The 19806-nt window shown below is 37.9% G+C and overlaps 1 protein-coding gene and 2 non-coding genes across 6 annotated transcripts in view; all 3 read left to right on the top strand.

The window, feature by feature from the left end:
* Positions 1-19806, top strand: part of SSH2 (slingshot protein phosphatase 2) — a 241886-nt gene that overhangs the window by 166699 nt on the left and 55381 nt on the right. For all 4 annotated transcript variants that reach the window (XM_024737264.1, XM_024737263.1, XM_024737266.1 and 1 more), the window contains 2 exons: positions 4762-4865; positions 10155-10219. In XM_024737264.1, the coding sequence (XP_024593032.1) occupies positions 4762-4865; positions 10155-10219 (169 nt within the window). The remainder of the gene's footprint in view (positions 1-4761; positions 4866-10154; positions 10220-19806) is intronic.
* Positions 17005-17084, top strand: LOC112394538 (small nucleolar RNA U2-19). The gene has a single exon (XR_003002169.1). It is a non-coding gene; the product is annotated as a small nucleolar RNA U2-19 (small nucleolar RNA).
* On the top strand, positions 17223-17292 carry LOC112394537 (small nucleolar RNA U2-30). Its single transcript, XR_003002168.1, has one exon. It is a non-coding gene; the product is annotated as a small nucleolar RNA U2-30 (small nucleolar RNA).

The raw sequence follows: 19806 nt of genomic DNA, 5'->3' as shown, positions 1-19806 counted from the left end.
TCAGTAAAGTCTTTCTGTTCATGGCCTTGATAGGGGGAACAAAAAAGGAATAAGAGTTGAGATCTGAATGGATTTCAGTCCTTTTCTTTCACTTCTGTCTCCACTTTTAAATTCTGTGCTGTTGAAAAGTTCTGTAGGGAAGGCATTGTGTTTCATCTTCCATAAACTATATCATAAAACTAGAACAGCATAATAGAGAGAGAGTGATTCAGAGCATGAGCTTTCAAGTCAGAACTTGGTTTGAATCTTTACTCAGAGGATGGCTAGCTAGCTGTATGATCTTGGGCAGATAATTTACCACCTGTGAGCCCCTCAGTCTCTTATGTGTAAACTGGGGGTAAAACATAGTACCTACTTCATAGGATTGTTGTGAAGGTTAAATGAAACAATGTAAAGTGCTTAGCTCAGTGCCTGGCACACAGTGGGCATCTACTCAAGTTAGCTGTTATTAGCTCAGTTCATGTATCAAACTAGGGATGACTTTCCATTTGTTGAGCAAGTGATCTTACGGCAAGAGAAGGGTAGATGTTCTTCAGACGTATTCTGATAAAAACTGGAGAATGTCACTGTCACTGTGTTAGAAAGATGATCCTTGTCATTTTCTCATCAAGCAGCTAATGACTCTCCAACTTTAGATTTGGAGAATGTTCTTTATCTTGTGTTTTCCTTAATATGGGGGTTCTTAAGTCCTTTGGGGTTTGTGTTTAACTTGGACATCTGTAATCACATACAGATGGCTCCATAGAATTTACTGGAGCATTCCTCTTCCTGGGCCAGGCTCTAGATAACTGGTCAGTTCAGAAAACATGTAAAAGTTTTCACCTGCCTTTCTAGATTTTAAATTAGAGACCAACTCTGTGTTGATTGAATCTTTAGCCAGATGCTTCAGAAAGACGAATAAATGTCTCTCACTATTCTAGCAAGATATGCTAAGCCTTTACCTTACACTGAAGTACATGTGATTAAATATACGTATTATTTTCTTCATATGCAAATAAAGCATTTAATTTTCAAGTTGAAATTGATCCTCCTAAACTCTGGTGATTTCGAATTTTATTTTTTCACTTCCATGTCGCCATCCCATCTTTGATAGCGTTTATAGAACTTTGACTTTTTTTCAGTGATGAAAAGGGTTTTTTGTAATTAGCTACACTTTCATTCCTGGTCCCCTTGTGATCAACAGTTTATGCCACTTTTTTGATAACTGGGGAGTCATAATCTGGGGCCACAGAATAAAGAGGATTGATCGTACCATCCAGAGTGTATCTGCCATGACTCTCTGGGGGCCTAGATCGCACCTACTAGGGCAGTCTCCTGGCCCAGCTGGACCTGCTGTGCATTTTGTTGTATCAGAAAAGTTTATTGAGATTTGTATAAATGACTCAAATAGAACGGCATCTTTTGCCTTATACCAATTGTGACTTTGACTCCTGGTTTTTCTTTTATAATCAGAAATTTTCCAGGTAGCTTTGAGTTAACCAAGAGCCCTTGTCCTCCACCCCAATCCTCCCCTTGTGAAAGCACTACATACATTTTAAAGAAGACACTTAAGAAATATGCTTTAAAGCATAAGCCACAAATGTATCTAAGAACAATATTCCAGAACTCTAAAAACCAGGAAGTTGGTGTGTTTGTCAAAGAGAAACTACTTTTGTCTCGCAAAAAGAATGACTGAAATAAGCTCTCAACAAATACACTTCTTTAGTAGATGTAGAGACCACTTTGTGTACTGGAAACCAAAGTGCCCATAGCTGTAACTTGCCTGCTGATAGGTAGACTATTTAGCCTTTATTTTTAAAATATTTTCGTTTTGTAAAACAGACAGTTGCTGTGTTGGCAGCAGTGTGAATGTCATTTCCTGTCTGTGGTGTACCCCACTCATCCTGTCGCTCAGACATTTTGTTTTAGGTTGTTCCTGTAATGTGAGTGAAACAGAGTGACCCACAGCAGGGTGACATGTGCATACCACAAATGTAACAAGAGACAAGACTTGTGCAACAGACCACAAGAGTGCAATGCTTTATTTAAAGATGAAAACAAAACAAAACAAAGGCAGCCAGCACGCAGAATTGTAAAGTGGCCGCTATGGAGTCTTGTGTTTGTTTTTAGAAGACATGTTCCAGTCTATTTGGCAAGTTACCTTAAAGGTATATCAGCTTCATGCCACATGATTAAACGATAAAATTGAATCAAGGACTGACAACTGTTATAGAGATGATTTAATTTCATTTAATCGATTAATTTATCATCACACATTTGTATTTTACAGCCCAGTAATCTGCCACATATATTGAATTCTGTAATCATTATTTTTTACCTGTGAGATTACAGAATTTCTGTTTTCTTGTCCTAAATTACAATTCCTGTTTCAGGGATGGGTCAGCTAAAAGAGTATGGGGGGAAAAACTCCTGGGATGAATTCATTTATCCATCAAATATCTGTCAAGCACTTAATATGTGCTTGGCACTATTTCCAGTGTTGAAGATACAACAGTGCTGAGCAAAATAAAGTCTTATTCTTCATGGAGCTTATATTCTAGCATAGGGAGATGACCACAATCAAGCATACAAGTGAATAAATATAATTTTAGCTTATGATAAATATCCTGAAGGAAACAAAACAGGACAGCAGGATAGAGTATGATTGGGATGGGGGGAGAGGTGATGATATTGGAGCTGTGACTTAAACAGTGACAGGCCAGGAGAAAAGTGTCCCAAGTAGAAAACAAAGAGCACAAAGGCCCTGAGAAGGGGCCTGAAATATAGAAGAAACAGAAAGAAGGCTAGTGCAACCAGATCATAGTAAACAAAAGGGGAGATGGTATAAGACCAGAGAAATAACTTCTTATCAGCTGTTACAGGGCCCTGAGGTCCCAGCTGAGGACTTCAGGTTTAATTTATACATAAAAAGGGAGGCTGTTGGTGGGTTTTAAGCAGGAAAGTGACATTATATGATATTTATCTGTATATTTTAAAGCACTCTGGCTGCTGTTTGGTAAGTGGATAGTAGTGATACAGAAATAGTTGCTGACAGACCAGTTTAGAGGATTTTTGCTGATATAATGTCTGGGGTTAGTTTCACTTCAGGGATAGGGCAAAAGGGGTAAAGATATAGAAAAAGCAGAATTGCCCATGAATTGAAGCTGAAATGTATGAGAATGTGGGGAGCTCATGTATTATTACCTCTACTTTGTATAAGTCTGAAATTTTCTGTAATAAAAGAAAACTTTTTAACGGTAGTCTAAGTGAAAAACAGTGGTACCCTGGACCATTGTCAGAGTAGTAATGGAGCTACATGGGCAGATTCAAGATGTATTTGAAAGTAAATCTCATAGGTCTTGTTGATGGATTAGATATATATTGTTGGAAATAGAGAAACCAAGGACGACTGTTATATGTTTGTACCAAACAACTTGGGTGGATGAGGCTAGGGATCAGGTTTGCAGGGGACTCAAGAGAATAGTTTTGGCAATGTAAATTTGAAATGCCAATTCGTTTTCCAAGTGGAAATGTTGAGTAGGCAGCACAGTGTAATTTACAATACATTAGCTAACACTGAACGGTGTACTCGCAAACAATCTTGGAATCCTTCATTATGTGTTTCTAAACTTTGCCATTAATGACTTAGAAGTTCTATCCTTTTCAGATTCTGTAGATAACATTGAAAGGCTTAGTCTGTCGATATGAAATAATTTAGATACAATTTCTGTTTTCTGTGGATATCCACTAGTAATTGTATTTTGAATAGCCTCTCTGCTGAGCAGTAGTTCCCCACCTCTGTTGAGCTATCATTCACATGAAGGGTGTTAACATGGAGGGCAAACTCCATGGGTTGACCAGACTTCCTGTGCACTACTCCTTTTCAATCATATGGAAATGCAAGTTTGTGAAAGTAAAATTTTGAGTAACACTTTAGTGTGATGTGTGTATATTTTAAATATAAGTCTTTTATGCAAACTTTGGATCTATTATTAGTAGCTAAGCATTGTAACGTATTTCATGTCTGATTAGAACGCTGTTGAAACACCATTATTGACAACCATAGATCTATTAGTTATTGATAACCATAGATCTGTTAGCTCTGTTAGCTGTTAAAGTAATATTTATTAAGGGCACCACTCTAAGAAGCTTCTTATTCTTATTGATTCCTCACAACAACCTCAATTTATTTATTAATCCCTGTTTTATAGATAAAGAAACTTAGGCCCCCTAAAATTCACTCAAGTAGGAAATAGTAGAGCTAGGATTCAAACCCAGGCATCTGGTTCCAGAGCCTTTACCCTATATTTCCAAAGCCTTCACTCTTAACTGCTACCGTGTAATGTGTATAGAATATTGTAAGTTTTGTTTCAGAAAAATTATAGTAGACAAGACTGTGTGAGTAACCAGAGTCTCTCTTTTTTTTTTAATTGAAGTATAGTCGATGTACAATGTTGTGTTAGTTTCTGTTGTACAGGAAAGTGATTCAGTTATACGTGTGTGTGTGTGTGTGTGTGTGTATATACACACACACATACGTATTCATATTATTTTCCATCATGGTTTATTACAGGATATTGACTATAGTTCCCTGTGCTATACAGTAGGAAGGACCTTGTTGTTTATCAGAGGCTCTTTTGATTTTATTTTTACTTCATCCCATGAGGTTGGAACTTTAGAATAGGGAAGAGAAAATAATCCCAAAGTCGGTCTTCATCTTACTCTTTGATTTTCTTCCTTAAATTACTTGTTTATTTATTTATTTTTACTTTTTCCTTATAGCATCAGCGAGAGCTTTCTAACGGTCAAAGGTGCTGCCCTTTTTCTACCACGGGGAAATGGCTCATCCACACCAAGAATCAGCCACAGACGCAATAAGCATGCAGGTAAAGCTCCACATATGCCATTCCTTTTCTTGGTTTCTTTACCTTTTGTTTTGTTCTAAAAGACTGAGTACCTCATCGCCATTTCTTCAACAGTTCTGTAATGGTGAAAAAAGCATTGTACTATGCTGTAATCACTTTTCTTTCGCTCTCATAGACCATATTTCTGGCACTTAGCAGAATACCTTATACACGAAGTAGATGTTCAACAATAAATTTTTGTTGGAAAAATAATCAGGCACAAAAATACACTAATGAAGTCTTATGTGACATCTCGATTAAGGTTTTGGTAATCAGCTAAAAGATGTTCAGATGTTTCTTCAGACTCTATGCAAAATCGATTAACCAAAGATGACTTTTTTTTTCTGTCTGCTCTCTAGTGATGTTATGAGGAGACTAATACGGCATATTACTAATATAAGTAAATTCAGTAGCACTATTGTGTTAACAAGAATTATGATATCACATATTAAAATACCAGTTCTTAAATACCAGAGTCTACTTCTTGATTGTGTTCACGCTAAAAAGACTGGAAATTTAATTCAGAGGACTTTTATAGAAACAAGGAATCATCAAATAAATGTTCACTTAGGGATAAGTGTGATACTCTGATTTTGAAATAACCCACTAATATTCTGCACCCAGTACCAATATGAGGCTTGTTTCCCCGCACATCCAAGCAATTCTCAGACACCAGCTGGGTGTCCTGCAATTCACCTCAATTCTGACACTATCTACCTGGAGATAGTGTCAGATTCCACAGGTTAAGGGCTCAGTTGTATAAGGCTGCCCCCCTTACCCCCAACTTCAGGTGCCAGTCACAAGTCTGGGTTGTCTGTAGATTGGAAGTTCCAATGACCCCCACCTTGGGTTTGTTTAATTTGCTAGAGCAGCTCACAGAACTCAGAGAAACATTTCACTTATTGGATTACTGGCTTATTATAAAAGGATATAACTCAGGAACAGCCAGATGGAAGAGATGCGTAGGGCAAGGTATGTGGGAAGGGGCACGGAGCTTCTGTGCCCTCTCTGAGTGTATGCCCTCCCCAAATCTCCATGTGTTCACCAATCTGGAAGCACTCTGAAACCTGGCCTTTTGGGTTTTTGTGGAGGGTTCATTACACTGGTATGATTAATTCAATTGTTGGCTATTGGTGATCCATTGAACTTCCAGCCCCTCTCCCCTGCCCAGATAAGGAAGTTCCAACCCTCTAATCACAAGGTTGGTTCCCCTGGCAACCAGCCCCCATCCCTAGGTGCTTTCATAGAGTCAAGTCATTAATAGAACAAAAGACACCTTCTTTGCTCCACATCACTTAAGAAATTCCAATGACCACTGTAAAGCAATTATACTCCAATAAAGATGTTAAAAAAAAAAAAAGAAAGAAAGAAGTTCCAATGATGTTAACAGCTCTGTGCCAGGAACTGGACAAAGACCAAATATATATATTTTTTATTATAAATCACTGTATCACACCCACTAACAGTAGTGTATGCATTTAATATTTCCATATGTTAGACTTCTCTAAAGTCAGGTGCATGTGGTGATGAGGTTAAGAAAGAATTGAAGAAAGTTGGTCTAGAGAAAGAGGTCTCCAGGTATAGGATATCCACAGTTTAAAGGAAGATAATCAGCCTTATGCCTCTCTTCTAACAGCAAGCCTAACTTGTGTCATTTTGGGGGAAAAAAAAAAGTCAGTTGTCCTGAGGACACCAATTAGAGAAATCCCAATCAGTGCTATACAAAGAGTGTTTGCTTATTGTCCAAAATGTGCCATTTTGATGACGTGTGATGTCCAGGAGTGGAAGCAATTGGAATTACTAAGAAGAGAACAAAGAAGACTGTAAACCTTGAGTGTGTAGGTCAGAGGTGAAAGCCAGAGGTACTGTGTCCCATGGAGCCAGTAGTGAGTTTAACTCCAGTGCAGGTAATCTTAGCTATTTTAGTGGCTGCCATACTTCTTGTTTGGACCTTCATCTAGTTCCAAATGTAGCAGCTCAGAATTATAATCCATCTCATTGGACAGTATTATCCTCCTACCAAAACTCTCCAGCCATGGAAAAATTTTAAAAGGGGCAGATGAAAAAACTCTTTGGAAAATTAGCTTTGTACTACATTTTCTAAAAACCTTCCTCTTCAACACCAACCACCAGAGCCAAGGGGGGATCTCCTCCCCAACACCACAAAAACTTGAATGCACAGAGGAAGTAGACCCAGGTGAGCTTTGGGTTTCTGTTTGGTGTGGATATTTATCACAGTAAAAAGAAGACAAAATATTGGTTTAAATCCAGTGTGTCTGACTAAGATGTTAGGCAAATTGCTCTGTGGCATGTAATAGTAAGTGGGGTCAGTGGCTTTTCAGCTGCCACCCAGGTTTCTACTTGACCTTGTTCACTTAGCTTTCTCCATACCAAAAAGAAAAGCAGATTTAACACAAGATGAATGGACTTTACTTGTGATCCAGACCAGAACAGATGAGGCAGTGTGAGTATAAATGCAGCTCACAGAGCCAGACCTTCACATAAGCTGGAGCTCCCTTGGCTGAGTCGGCAGTAACTGAAAGATGATGGCAGAATTGCAAGCAGATCAAGGGCTTACTCTGTCTAATTGTACTTTCTTATGCATATTTCTTGAACGAGTTAGAATTTTATCTGGGCTTCATTAAAAATATCCAAGTACTTTTTTGTAATCAAAAAGTGATATTATAAGTGAATGTCTGCTAACATTTTAAAGAGAAACAACCAAAAGTCTTTAAAATCAAACTGAAGTCTAAAACTTGGCTACCAGCAGTGAAGCATATGAAAACAAAATGTAGGAAAAGGATCTTAATGGTACGGGTATATTGCCTCTATTAGTCTCTGTGAAGGACAGTTTCCCAAGAGGAAATACCTCATGGCAGTACTTTTCACCACTAGCGAATCTGAACTTCCACATACCCAGCTCGCGTAGGAAGCCCTACTGTAGGGGTAGGGCTCCCTGACTTTTGTCGGACCTTCTAAGAAGGTCCAGCTAGATATTTGGGCCACTAGTGCTTGGAGTGGAGTCTTAGGGCTGCTGTTTGCCCAGAAATGTTTCTCCTCTAGAAGTTCTCCATCCTGAAAATTCTTTCTTTAGGTTATTTGTCCTGAGAGAACAAAAGGAAGCTTAATTTTTTAAAAGCCTGAGCTGCTTACCTCAATTGTAACTGTAGTCATTCTTCATTGTTTATACCTAACACTTTGTCTCCCCACGCTGATTCTTTTATTTTTAACAGCTTTATTGAGACATAAATACCATATTATTCACCCAATTTACCCATTTAAAGTGTACAGTCAGGGATTTTTTTTTTAGTATATTCACAGAGTTGTGTAGCCATCACCACAATCTAATTTTAGAACATTTTCATCACCCCAAAAAGCAACCCAGTACCCATTAGCAGTCACTCCCTATATCCCCCACCCTCCCTCCTAGCCCTAAACAATCACTAATCTACTTTCTGTCTCTATAGATTTGCCTATTCTGGGTGTTCCATGTCAGTGGAACCATATAAACAATCTTTTGAGACAGGCAGCTTTCACTTGAGACATGGCCCCTTTCAAGGCTCACCCATGTTATAGTATGTAACAGTACTTTATTCCTTTTTATGATTGAATAATATTCCAGTGTATGGATATACCGCATTTTATTTATCCATTCATCAATTGATAGACGTTTGAGTTTTTTCCATTTGGGGGCTAATATGAATAATGCTGCTATGAACATTTGTGTACAGGTTTCTTGTGTGGACATATGTTTTCATTTCTCTTGGATTTGTACTGTGAACCCACACTGGTTCTTGCACATGAGACTTAGATTCTGTCTCTGGGTTTAAAGTATAGTAGAATGGCCAAACATAATGACTCTTCTTTTTAATTTTGAAAGTTGAAAGATTCTGCAATAATGGAATTGGTCAGAAGCCAGCAGTAAAATGAGGGGGAGAAAAAGACAAGAAAACTGTTCTTTAAGAGGAAGAAAGGGGAGAATTCCCTGGTGGTCCAGTGGCTAGGACTCTACACTTTCACTGCCAGGGGCCCTGGGTTCAGTCCCTGGTCGAAGAACTAAGATCCCACAAGCCACAAGGGACAAACATTACTTGTTTGCCAACGTACTTTTTTTTTCTTCCTATCTCTCTCTACTTCTTGCACATATCAGCATTTCATCTCATCATTAACAGCTGTGAAGTTACGTGGATGAAAATTATGTACGTAGATTCCAAGACCAATGTGAGAACAGGTTACGGTGGCATCCATGATTATGCAGCCACATTAGTCACTTGAGACTCTTGAAAAAGGGTTGGTCAGGAATGAAGTTTTTTTGTTCTCTGATTGTTATCGTTTATGACAGCACATTATCTAATTATCTCCTACTAGCCAAAGCTTCCGATTTTATAGTACAGAACAGGGAAATTGAGGAAACCTATAATAGTTTAATACAAAGAAATTTCAACTTAGTTTTATAGGATGTATAAAAGCAAGTGAGGATTGAAATAATGATTGGCTATTATTTATTTATTTTAGTTTTGGCTGCGTTGGGTCCTTGTTGCTGCACATGGGCTTTCTCTAGTTGGCAGCGAGCAGGTGCTACTCTTCGTTGCGGTTTCCACTGCGCCACCAGGGAAGCCCGGCAGGCAGATTATTAACCACTGCACCACCAGGGAAGTCCCTGATTGGCCATTTTAAAGCACCTAATAATATGTTCACTAGAATATATATCCCTTGAGATCTGCTGTATTTAATATCTTTTTAATATCAGCTACTGATGTGGAAATCATTTTTAACTGTTGACATTATTCTAGGGGGAATCTAAAATTCTTCTTAGATTAAGTGCAACTGAATATCACAATTACAGAGATAGGAATGGCAAAATGGTTAGCTTTTTAAAAGTTAGAGATAATTCTAACACTGTATACCATACATCCCCATTTCAGGATTCCCTTGATTCCACCTTCAGTGGGCCTGAAAGCACAGCCAGTGCTTTCTCTGCCCAACACATTTCACCATCGCTCTCATCAACATCAATCATGGTACAAAACTGACTGGTTTCAAGTGCAGCTTCCAGAGGACAAACACGAAGCAAATTTTAATGTAGTGTAGACTTAAAAGTGAATGTATAGAGATCCATTCATATGAAGACACTCACTCAATTTCTGTGTCTAATTAGAGTCCCTCAGTGAACCAGAACTTTCTTTTACACAAGTTATTAGGGTAGAAGGAATCCTCTCTGTTAACATTACAATGGAGAATAATTATCCTTTGTTTTGTAAATTTCACCAGGTGACCTCCAACAGCATCTCCAAGCAATGTTCATATTACTCCGCCCAGAAGACAACATCAGGCTGGTAAGTTAGAGGTATTATTATAACTTTCTTCCTCAAAAGACTGTCTAAGATAGCAAACATTAAACAGTCATTTTTATGTCCCAGCATAAAAACTGTGTGGAATAGAAAAGAAGAATGACATGTCCCCATCATCAAAGAGCTTAGAATGTAACTGGGGATATGAGTTAATCTGAAATGATGTGAAATAATTTGGTTCAAGGCTTGATGAGCGCCAGTTTGTAAGTTATTGACCATAACACCAATTAAAATTCAGAAAAAAGAAACTGGGCCACTTAACCTAGTTGAGGAAGGTTTTATATAGACAGTAGAGCTTAAGCTGGGTCTTGAAAGATGATGAGATTGGCAGAAGGAAAGAAGACAGTCATTCTAGATGAGGGCATGACTGAAGCAAAAGCACACATAAGAGGGACAGGGAGAGAGTTAAGTGGCCAAAGGTTTATGCTGGTCTCAGAGTCAGGAGACCTGGGCTTAGTGACAACCATATGATGTTGGACAAATCACTTGGTCTGTCTGTGCCTGCTTCCTTATCTCTTTTCTACCTCTCACAGTTGAGAGAATCAAACGGACACTAAAGTATATCAGAGTATAAAATGCTGCCTACGTATGGGGACTGTTGTTAATACAGGGAAGTTAAAATACCAAAAGACAAGGCAGGCAAATAGGGACTTAATGCTCCAAACTAGAGGTCTCAATCTGGCAGTCCACAGGCCAGAGATATGTTTTGTTTGGACCACACGGTGGTTTTTGTTGCTGTTGTTGTCGTTGTTTTAAATCTGAGCCAGAATTTTAAAGCTGGATGATTTCACATAGAAATCCAGACTTGGGGCTTTTCTTGAAAAATCAAGAATTCTGACCACACTGGGACCTTATTCTTACATGGCAAAACTTGGCTAGACTTGGTAGGGGGAGGACATCAGTATGGCCTGGGTTCTTAATTTACTGTAATTTGTACATATTCTGTTGTCTCCTGCACACTAAAGTCAAGTGTCACCATTTGTCATCGTTCCTTCACTGTTGCCTTGTAATAAAACATCTAATAAAAGTAGGAAAGTAAAAATGGGATGAGTATGATTCTTTGTGGAAAGTGAAAAGTATTTCTACCCATTTAATCTTCACGTGGACTACTCCACTCATTTACATTCCCTACCTGACCCCCTAATATTTAATACCTTTAGTACCTCTACCTTTTCAGTAATCTGTAGTGAAGCATTACAGGTTTTTGAGCCAAGAAGTTACATGGGACAGCTACAGTATTTTTTTTTTTTAAACATCTGTATTGGAGTATAATTGCTTTACAATGCTGTGTTAGTTTCTGCTGTATAATGAAGTGAATCAGCTATATATATACATATATCCCCATATCTCCTCCCTCTTGTGTCTCCCTCCCACCCTCCCTATCCCACCCCTCTAGTGGTCACAAAGCCCTGAGCTGATCTCCCTGTGCTATGTTGCCACTTTCCACTAGCTATCTGTTTTACATTTGGTAGTGTATATATGTCCACTGCCACTCTCTCACTTCGTCCCAGCTTACCCTTCCCCCTCCCCGTGTCCTCAAGTCCATTCTCTAGGTCTGCGTCTTTATTCCTGTCCTGCCCCTAGGTTCTTCAGAACCTTTTTTTTTTTTTTTTTAGATTCCATATATATGTGTTAGCATATGGTATTTGTTTTTCTCTTTCTGACGTACTTCACTCTGTATGACAGACTCTAGGTCCGTCCACCTCACTACAAATAACTGTTTCGTTTCTTTTTATGGCTCATATTCCATTGTACATATGTGCCACATTTTCTTTAGCCATTCATCTGTCAGTGGACACTTAGGTTGCTTTCATGTCCTGGCTATTGTAAATAGAGCTGCAATGAACATTGTGGTACATGACTCTCTTTGAATTATGATTTTCTCAGGGTATGTGCCCAGTAGTGGGATTGCTGGCTCATATGGTAGTTCTATTTTTAGTTTTTTAAGGAACCTCCATACTGTTCTCCATAGTGGCTGTATCAGTTTACATTCCCACCAACAGTGCCAGAGGGTTCCCTTTTCTCCACACCCTCTCTAGCATTTATTGTTTGTAGTTTTTTTGATGATGGCCATTCTGACTGGTGTGAGGTGATACCTCATTGTAGTTTTGATTTGCATTTCTCTAATGATCAGTGATGTTGAGCATCCTTTCATGTGTTTGTTGGCAATCTGTATATGTTCTTTGGAGAAATGTCTATTTAGGTCTTCTGCCCATTTTTGGATTGGGTGGTTTGTTTTTCTGATATTGAGCTACGTGAACTGCTTGTATATTTTGGATTAATCCTTTGCCAGTGGCTTCGTTTGCAAATATTTTCTCCCATTCTGAGGGTTGTCTTTTTGTCTTGTTGATGGTTTCCTTTGCTGTGCAAAAGCTTTTAAGTTTCATTAGGTCCCATTTGTTTAATTTTGTTTTTCTTTCCATTTCTCTAGGAGGCAGGTCAAAAAGGATCTTGCTGTGGTTTATGTCACAGCGTGTTCTGCCTGTGTTTTCCTCTAAGAGCTTTATAGTGTCTGGCCTTACGTTTAGGTCTCTAATCCATTTTGAGTTTATTTTTGTGTACAGTGTTAGGGAGTGTTCTAATTTCATTCTTTTACATGTAGCTGTCCAGTTTTCCCAGCACCACTTATTGAAGAGGCTGTCTTTTCTCCATTGTATACTCTTGCCTCCTTTATCAAAGATAAGGTGACCATATGTGCATGGGTTATCTCTGGGCTTTCTACCCTATTCCACTGATCTATATTTCTGTGTTTGTGCCAGTACTGTACTGTCATGATTACTGTAGCTTTGTAGTATAGTCTGAAGTCAGGGAGCCTGATTCCTCCAGCTCCATTTTTCTTTCTCAAGATTGCTTTGGCTATTCAGGGTCTTTTGTGTTTCCATACCAATTGTGAAAGTTTTTGTTCTAGTTCTGTGAAAAATGCCAGTGGTAGTTTGATAGGGATTGCATTGAATCTGTAGATTGCTTTGAGTAGTATAGTCATTTTCACAATATTGATTCTTCCAATCCAAAAACATGGTATATCTCTCCATCTGTTAGTATCATCTTTAATTTCTTTCATCAATGTCTTATAGTTTTCTGCACACAGGTCTTTTGTCTCTTTAGGTAGGTTTATTCCTGGGTATTTTATTCTTTTTGTTGCAGTGGTAAATGGGAGTGTTTCCTTAATTTCTCTTTCAGATTTTTTATCTTTAGTGAATAGGAATGCAAGAGATTTCTGTGCATTAATTTTGTATCCTGCTACTTTGCCAAATTCACTGATTAGCTCTAGTAGTTTTCTGGTAGCATCTTTAGGATTCTGTATGTGTAGTATCATGTCATCTGCAAACAGTGACAGTTTTACTTCTTCTTCTCCAGTTTGGATTCCTTTTATGTCTTTTTCTTCTCTGATTGCTGTGGCTAAAAATTCCAAAAGTATGTTGCACAATAGTGGTGCGAGTGGGCAACCTTGTCTTGTTCCTGATCTTAGTGGAAATGATTTCGGTTTTTCACCACTGAGAACAATGTTAGCTGTGGGTTTGTCATATGTGGCCTTTATTACGTTGAGGTAAGCTCCCTCTATGCCTACTTTCTGGAGAGTTTTTATCATAAATGGGTGTTGAATTTTGTCAACAGCTTTTTCTGCATCTATTGAGATGATCATATGGTTTTTCTCCTTCAATTTGTTAATATGGTGTATCACATTGATCGATTTGCCTACATTGAAGAATCCTTGCATTCCTGGGATAAACCCCACTTGATCATGGTATATGATCCTTTTAATATGCAGTTGGATTCTGTTTGTTGTATTTTGTTGAGGATTTTTGTATCTATGTTCATCAGTGATGTTGGCTTGTAGTTTTCTTTTTTTGTGACATCTTTGTCTAGTTTTGGTATTAGGGTGATGGTTGCCTTGTAGAATGAGTTTAGGAGTGTTCCTCCCTCTGCTATATTTTGGAAGAGTTTGTGAAGGATAGGTGTTAACTCTTCTCTAAATGTTTGGTAGAATTCGCCTGTGAAGCCATCTGGTCCTGGGCTTTTGTTTGTTAGAAGATTTTTATCACAGTCTCAAGTTCAGTGCTTATGGTTGATCTGTTTATATTTTCTATTTCTTCCTGGTTCAGTCTCGGAAGGTTGTGCTTTTCTAAGAATTTGTCCATTTCTTCCAGGTTGTCCATTTTATTGGCATATAGTTGCTTGTAGTAATCTCTCACGATCCTTTGTATTTCTGCAGTGTCATTTGTTACTTCTCCTTTTTCATTTCTAATTCTACTGATTTGAGTCTTCTCCCTTTTTTTCTTGATGAATCTGGCTAATGGTTTATCCATTTTGTTTATCTTCTCAAAGAACCAGGTTTTAATTTTATTGATCTTGGCTATCGTTTCCTTCATTTCCTTTTCATTTATTTCTGACCTGATCTTTATGATTTCTTTCCTTCTGCTAACTTTGGGGGTTTTTTGTTCTTCTATCTCTAATTGCTTTAGGCGTAAGGTTAGGTTGTTTATTTGAGATGTTTCATGTTTCTTGAGGTAGGATTGTATTGCTATAAACTTCCCTCTTAGAACTGCTTTTGCTGCATCCCATAGGTTTTGGGTCATTGTGTTTTCATTGTCATTTGTTTCTAGGTATTTTTTGATTTCCTCTTTTATTTCTTCAGTGATCTCTTGGTTACTTAGTAGTGTATTGTTTAGCCTCCATGTGTTCATATTTTTTACAGATTTTTTCCTGTAATTGATATCTAGTCTCATAGTGTTGTGGTTGGAAAAGATACTTGATGCGATTTCAATTTTCTTAAATTTACCAGGGCTTGATTTTTACTCAAGATATGATCTATCCTGGAGAATGTTCCATGAGCACTTGACAGCTACAGTATCTAAGAAATATTCCTCAAAAGCTAATACAGAGTAGAGGGGAGGAGGCAGCCAACTTAAATCAGGAAGCCTGCTGGGTAGTTATTGCAATAATCCAGGTGCGTGGTGACGAGCCCTTCTGGGCTAAGGTGATAACTTGGAAATTGAACTTAATGTATCTGTGGAAATCCAAATAGCTGATCTCTGCTTTGTGTCTGGGAAGAGAGATAATGAGTAGAATACATGAATGATTGGAAAGTTGATGATCAGCCCTCTGAACTCTATGGTAATTACACTGATCATTCTGTGTTTAGATTCTGTCATTTTTTCTCCTGAATGCTGCCTCTATAGCCTTCTTGACATGGCCACTAATTTTTGTTGAGAAACTCACTTTGAAATTTAAAGGAATTGAAATAAGAAGTCCCTCCAAAATTATTTTATATCCTTATCCTAATGTAGCATTATACTTACATAAATCTTGTCTATATTTCTTGATATACTTCTATCTTAAACACTTCTTTTTAAGTGAAAAAAGTGGGGTCCAATTCTTACAGCATTAGCATTTTAAAGCAGTGATGCTCAGACTTTAGAGTACATCAGAATCACCTCCAGAGCTTTGTTAAACTGACATTTGCTGGACTCCACCTGAAGAGTTTGATTTGGGGAGCGGGAGGCAATGATAATTTACATTTTTAACAAGTTTTCAAGTCATGCTGATGGTGCTGGTCCAGGAGTCACACTTTGAGAACAACCCCTCTAAAACCCATAATAATGGTCACTTGCATATATTAGAAATAGAGATAGAAATTTGTGGCTAGTTTCCAAAAATTATTTGCTTTGGTAGAGCTAAAGCTGAGGTCTATTACTCACTTTATCTCTTTCTCATTAATAAAATTCCAGAATTTGGGTTGCACCTCTGAATGTTAAAATAATTTCAACCACAAGAGACTTGGGAAAGCATAAGGGAGCAGTTACTAAGGCAGAATTGGCAATTAAATTTTTTCCTTCCTGCTGAAGTATGCAGCTTCAGCTGCTTTACATTTATAAAATACAAATTCAAAAAATGTAACTGACGCCTTTAAATTAATTCAGAGCTCAAGTGACAAGCCATTTTACAGCAGTTGTTTTGAATTGTTACAAACACATAGTCATTATGTTTCAGATTATTGAGTGAGTCATCTTCAAGAAAATGAGTGAATACATTGTGTGACTTTGGACAAATTAGCACTTTTCTAACTGAAAGGAGCATTTGTAGACTCAAAGCAAAGCCTTTTGTTTTGAGTTAAATTTGAAATGCTGAAACTCTCATTCTGGGGATTGTGCATCAGGTTAAAAGTTTGATAGTTAACTGAAATTCCTGCTTTTATTTTTTTTAATAACCCAACAACAAATAAAGGCACTAAATCCCACATTTTGCTTTAGCATTGAAAATAGGACTAAACTAATTTTTCCTCCAGGGAAGCTCTGCATTATAAATACGACCTTAAGCGTTAGCTTTAGTACTTGGGAAAACCATAGCTGATAATATGAAGGCAGTGGTTTTACAGTGCTCTTGCACATTATCAGAGACCCATTTAATTAAAAAAAAAATAGACTGGGAAATTAAGAGCTTTGCTAACATTTAAAGTAACTTAAGCTAGTGTTTTTAACTAGCAGTGAGGTGCTGACAAGGCACTAGGAGTTGTTTTTGAGTAATTTGCAGGAGAATTTAAGAAAATGAGTCTTTTGGTTTTGTTTTGTTTTTTTTCCAAAAAGAAAAAGGGGTTAATTTTTTTATTTTTAATCAGACAGTACAGAGAGTCATAAAGGCAAAGTAAAAATCAGTTTGTGTCCTATACTCCAAGAAAACCATTCTTACTGTTTGGATGAGTATCCTTCTAATCTTAAGTGTACGTGTAAGAGTATGTGTCTGATTCTCTGCGATCTGCTCTTACTGAACTGGGTCAGTGATGAAAATAGCCAAATCTGAGCATCAGAAAACCTTCCAGTCTACCTAATGCATGATCTCTGTAGTACTGAGAAGCAAAAGTATAAAGTAATTTAAAACATAAGTAAGGGCTTATGTACTTATAAGGTGACAGTGGATCACTGAAGACTTGTCAGTGGTTGAATGAGGTTGGGGGCAGGGGCAGTGTGTGTATGAAAGGCTAATCAGTTCTGAGCCATGATGAGAAGATTTTACTACTGAGGTTTATAACTATTAAGGTTTCTGTACTTGATCTGAGCTCAGAAATGAAAGAAGAAAAAAAGTATGTGTCATGTCAGAGAGTGCCTTTTTTATCTTTTTTTTTTTTTTAAACAGGTGAAAATCTAAATGTTGTTTTATAACCTGCTTTTGTCAAACTTTCCTGTGGGTATCTTTCCATGTCAGTAAATAAATCTGTTTTTAATGCCTGCACAGATATAAGTCATTGGGTTTGCAGGGGTTTTTTGTTTTTTGTTTTTGGCTGCACCCCACGGCATGAGGGATCTTAGTTCCCCGACCTGCACCCTCTGCATTGGAAGGGCAGAGTCTTAACCACTGGACCTCCAGGGAGGTCCTCCCATAGGGTCTTTTTTTAAAGAATTTCATACAGATTTTTTAAAATAATAAAATCCAGAGACTCCCTCAAGCTCTGTTTCTTTTTTTTTTTTTTTTTTTTTAAACATCTTTATTGGGGTATAATTGCTTTACAATGGTGTGTTAGTTTCTGCTTTATAACAAAGTGAATCAGCTATACATATACATATGATCCCATATGTCTTCCCTCTTGCGTCTCCCTCCCTCCCACTCTCCCCATCCCACCCTTCCAGGCTGTCACAAAGCACCGAGCTAATATCCCTGTGCCTTGCGGCTGCTTCCCCCCAGCTATCTACCTTACTACGTTTGTTAGTGTGTATATGTCCATGACTCTCTCTCGCCCTGTCAAAACTCACCCTTCCCCCTCCCCATATCCTCAAGTCCGTTCTCCAGTAGGTCTGCGTCTTTATTCCTATCTTACCCCTAGGTTCTTCATGACATTTTTTTCCCTTAAATTCCATATATATGTGTTAGCATACGGTATTTGTCTTTTTCTTTCTGACTTACTTCACTCTGTATGACAGACTCTAGTTCTATCCATCTCATTACAAATAGCTCAATTTCATTTCTTTTTAAGGCTGAGTAATATTCCATTGTGTATATGTGCCACATCTTCTTTATCCATTCATCCGATGATGGGCGCTTAGGTTGTTTCCATGTCCTGGCTATTGTAAATAGAGCTGCAATGAACATTTTGGTACATGACTCTTTTTGAATTTTGGTTTTCTCAGGGTATATGCCAAGTAGTGGGATTGCTGGGTCATATGGTAATTCTATTTGTAGTTTTTTAAGGAACCTCCATACTGTTCTCCACAGTGGCTGAACCAATTCACATTCCCACCAGCAGTGCAAGAGTGTCCCCTTTTCTCCACACCCTCTCCAGCATTTATTGTTTCTAGATTTTTTGATGATGGCCATTCTGACTGGTGTGAGATGATATCTCATTGTAGTTTTGATTTGCATTTCTCTAATGATTAATGATGTTGAGCATTCTTTCATGTGTTTGTTGGCATTCTGTATATCTTCTTTGGAGAAATGTCTATTTAGGTCTTCTGCCCATTTTTGGATGGGGTTGTTTGTTTTTTTGTTATTGAGCTGCATGAAGCTCTGTTTCTTTTGAAGACAGTGTTCTTTAGTTCATTAGTGTCACATCTGAAGTCTATTTTAATTTTAGGTATTAACTTTGTTCTTTTGGCTAGAATTTAATATTTGCATACTTTTGAAACCTTTCTTTCTTGATGGATTGCGTGAGCTGCCTTCTGACGTTGGGACTTTATAATGTGGCTTCCCTCAGGATAAACATTGCATGTAGGGGCATGATGTAAGATTCTTGTTGGAAATAGATTAAAGACAAAGGTGCAATGTAAACTTAAGGAGTATTTCCTGATGCTGGATAATGCTGAGCAGAGAAGTTGTTGTATCCGTTTGTGAACTGCTTATAATCAGATTAAGCGTTTAAACAAGGGAAGTTTTTAACATTCTTTGGTAAGATGAGCTTTGGAAATGAGATGACTTGTCAGACCTAGGATTGCTGGATCCAGTTCTCCTGAAACTTGTACTATTCCAAATTTAGCAATAAATGGACTTTCTTGGAATAATTTTCTCAGTTGCTATTGCTGCCACGTTTTAAAATCCAAAACGTTGGGACTTCCCTGGTGGCGCAGTGGTTAAGAATCTACCTGACAATTCAGGCAACACGGGTTTGGGCCCTGGTCTGGGAAGATCCCACATGCCGTGGAGCAACTAAGCCCGTGTGCCACAACTACTGAGCCTGCACTCTAGAGCCCGCAAGCCACAACTACTGAGCCCGTTCTCCACAACAAGAGAAGCCACCACAATGAGGAGCCTGTGCACCACAACGAAGAGTAGCCCCCACCCTCCACAACTAGGGAAAGCAAGGAAGACCCAACCATAGATAGATAGATAGATAGATAGATAGATAGATAGATAGATAGATAAGAAAAATATTTTTTTAAATCCAAAATGTTGAGGAGATATGGAGATATATGTTTATGTATAGCTGATTCACTTTGTTATAAAGCAGAAACTAACACACCATTGTAAAGCAATTATACTCCAATAAAGACGTTAAAAAAACAAAATGTTATTTTATTTGGGCGATTAGAGTAAACTTCAGTAGTATCCTTTTCAATGAGAACTTTAATCAAATGCATCTGAATTGT

This window comes from Neophocaena asiaeorientalis, unplaced genomic scaffold, assembly GCF_003031525.2.
Source record: "Neophocaena asiaeorientalis asiaeorientalis breed wild unplaced genomic scaffold, Neophocaena_asiaeorientalis_V1.1 scaffold129, whole genome shotgun sequence".
NCBI lineage: Eukaryota > Metazoa > Chordata > Mammalia > Artiodactyla > Phocoenidae > Neophocaena > Neophocaena asiaeorientalis.
This window is presented reverse-complemented; position numbering and strand designations above follow the sequence as displayed.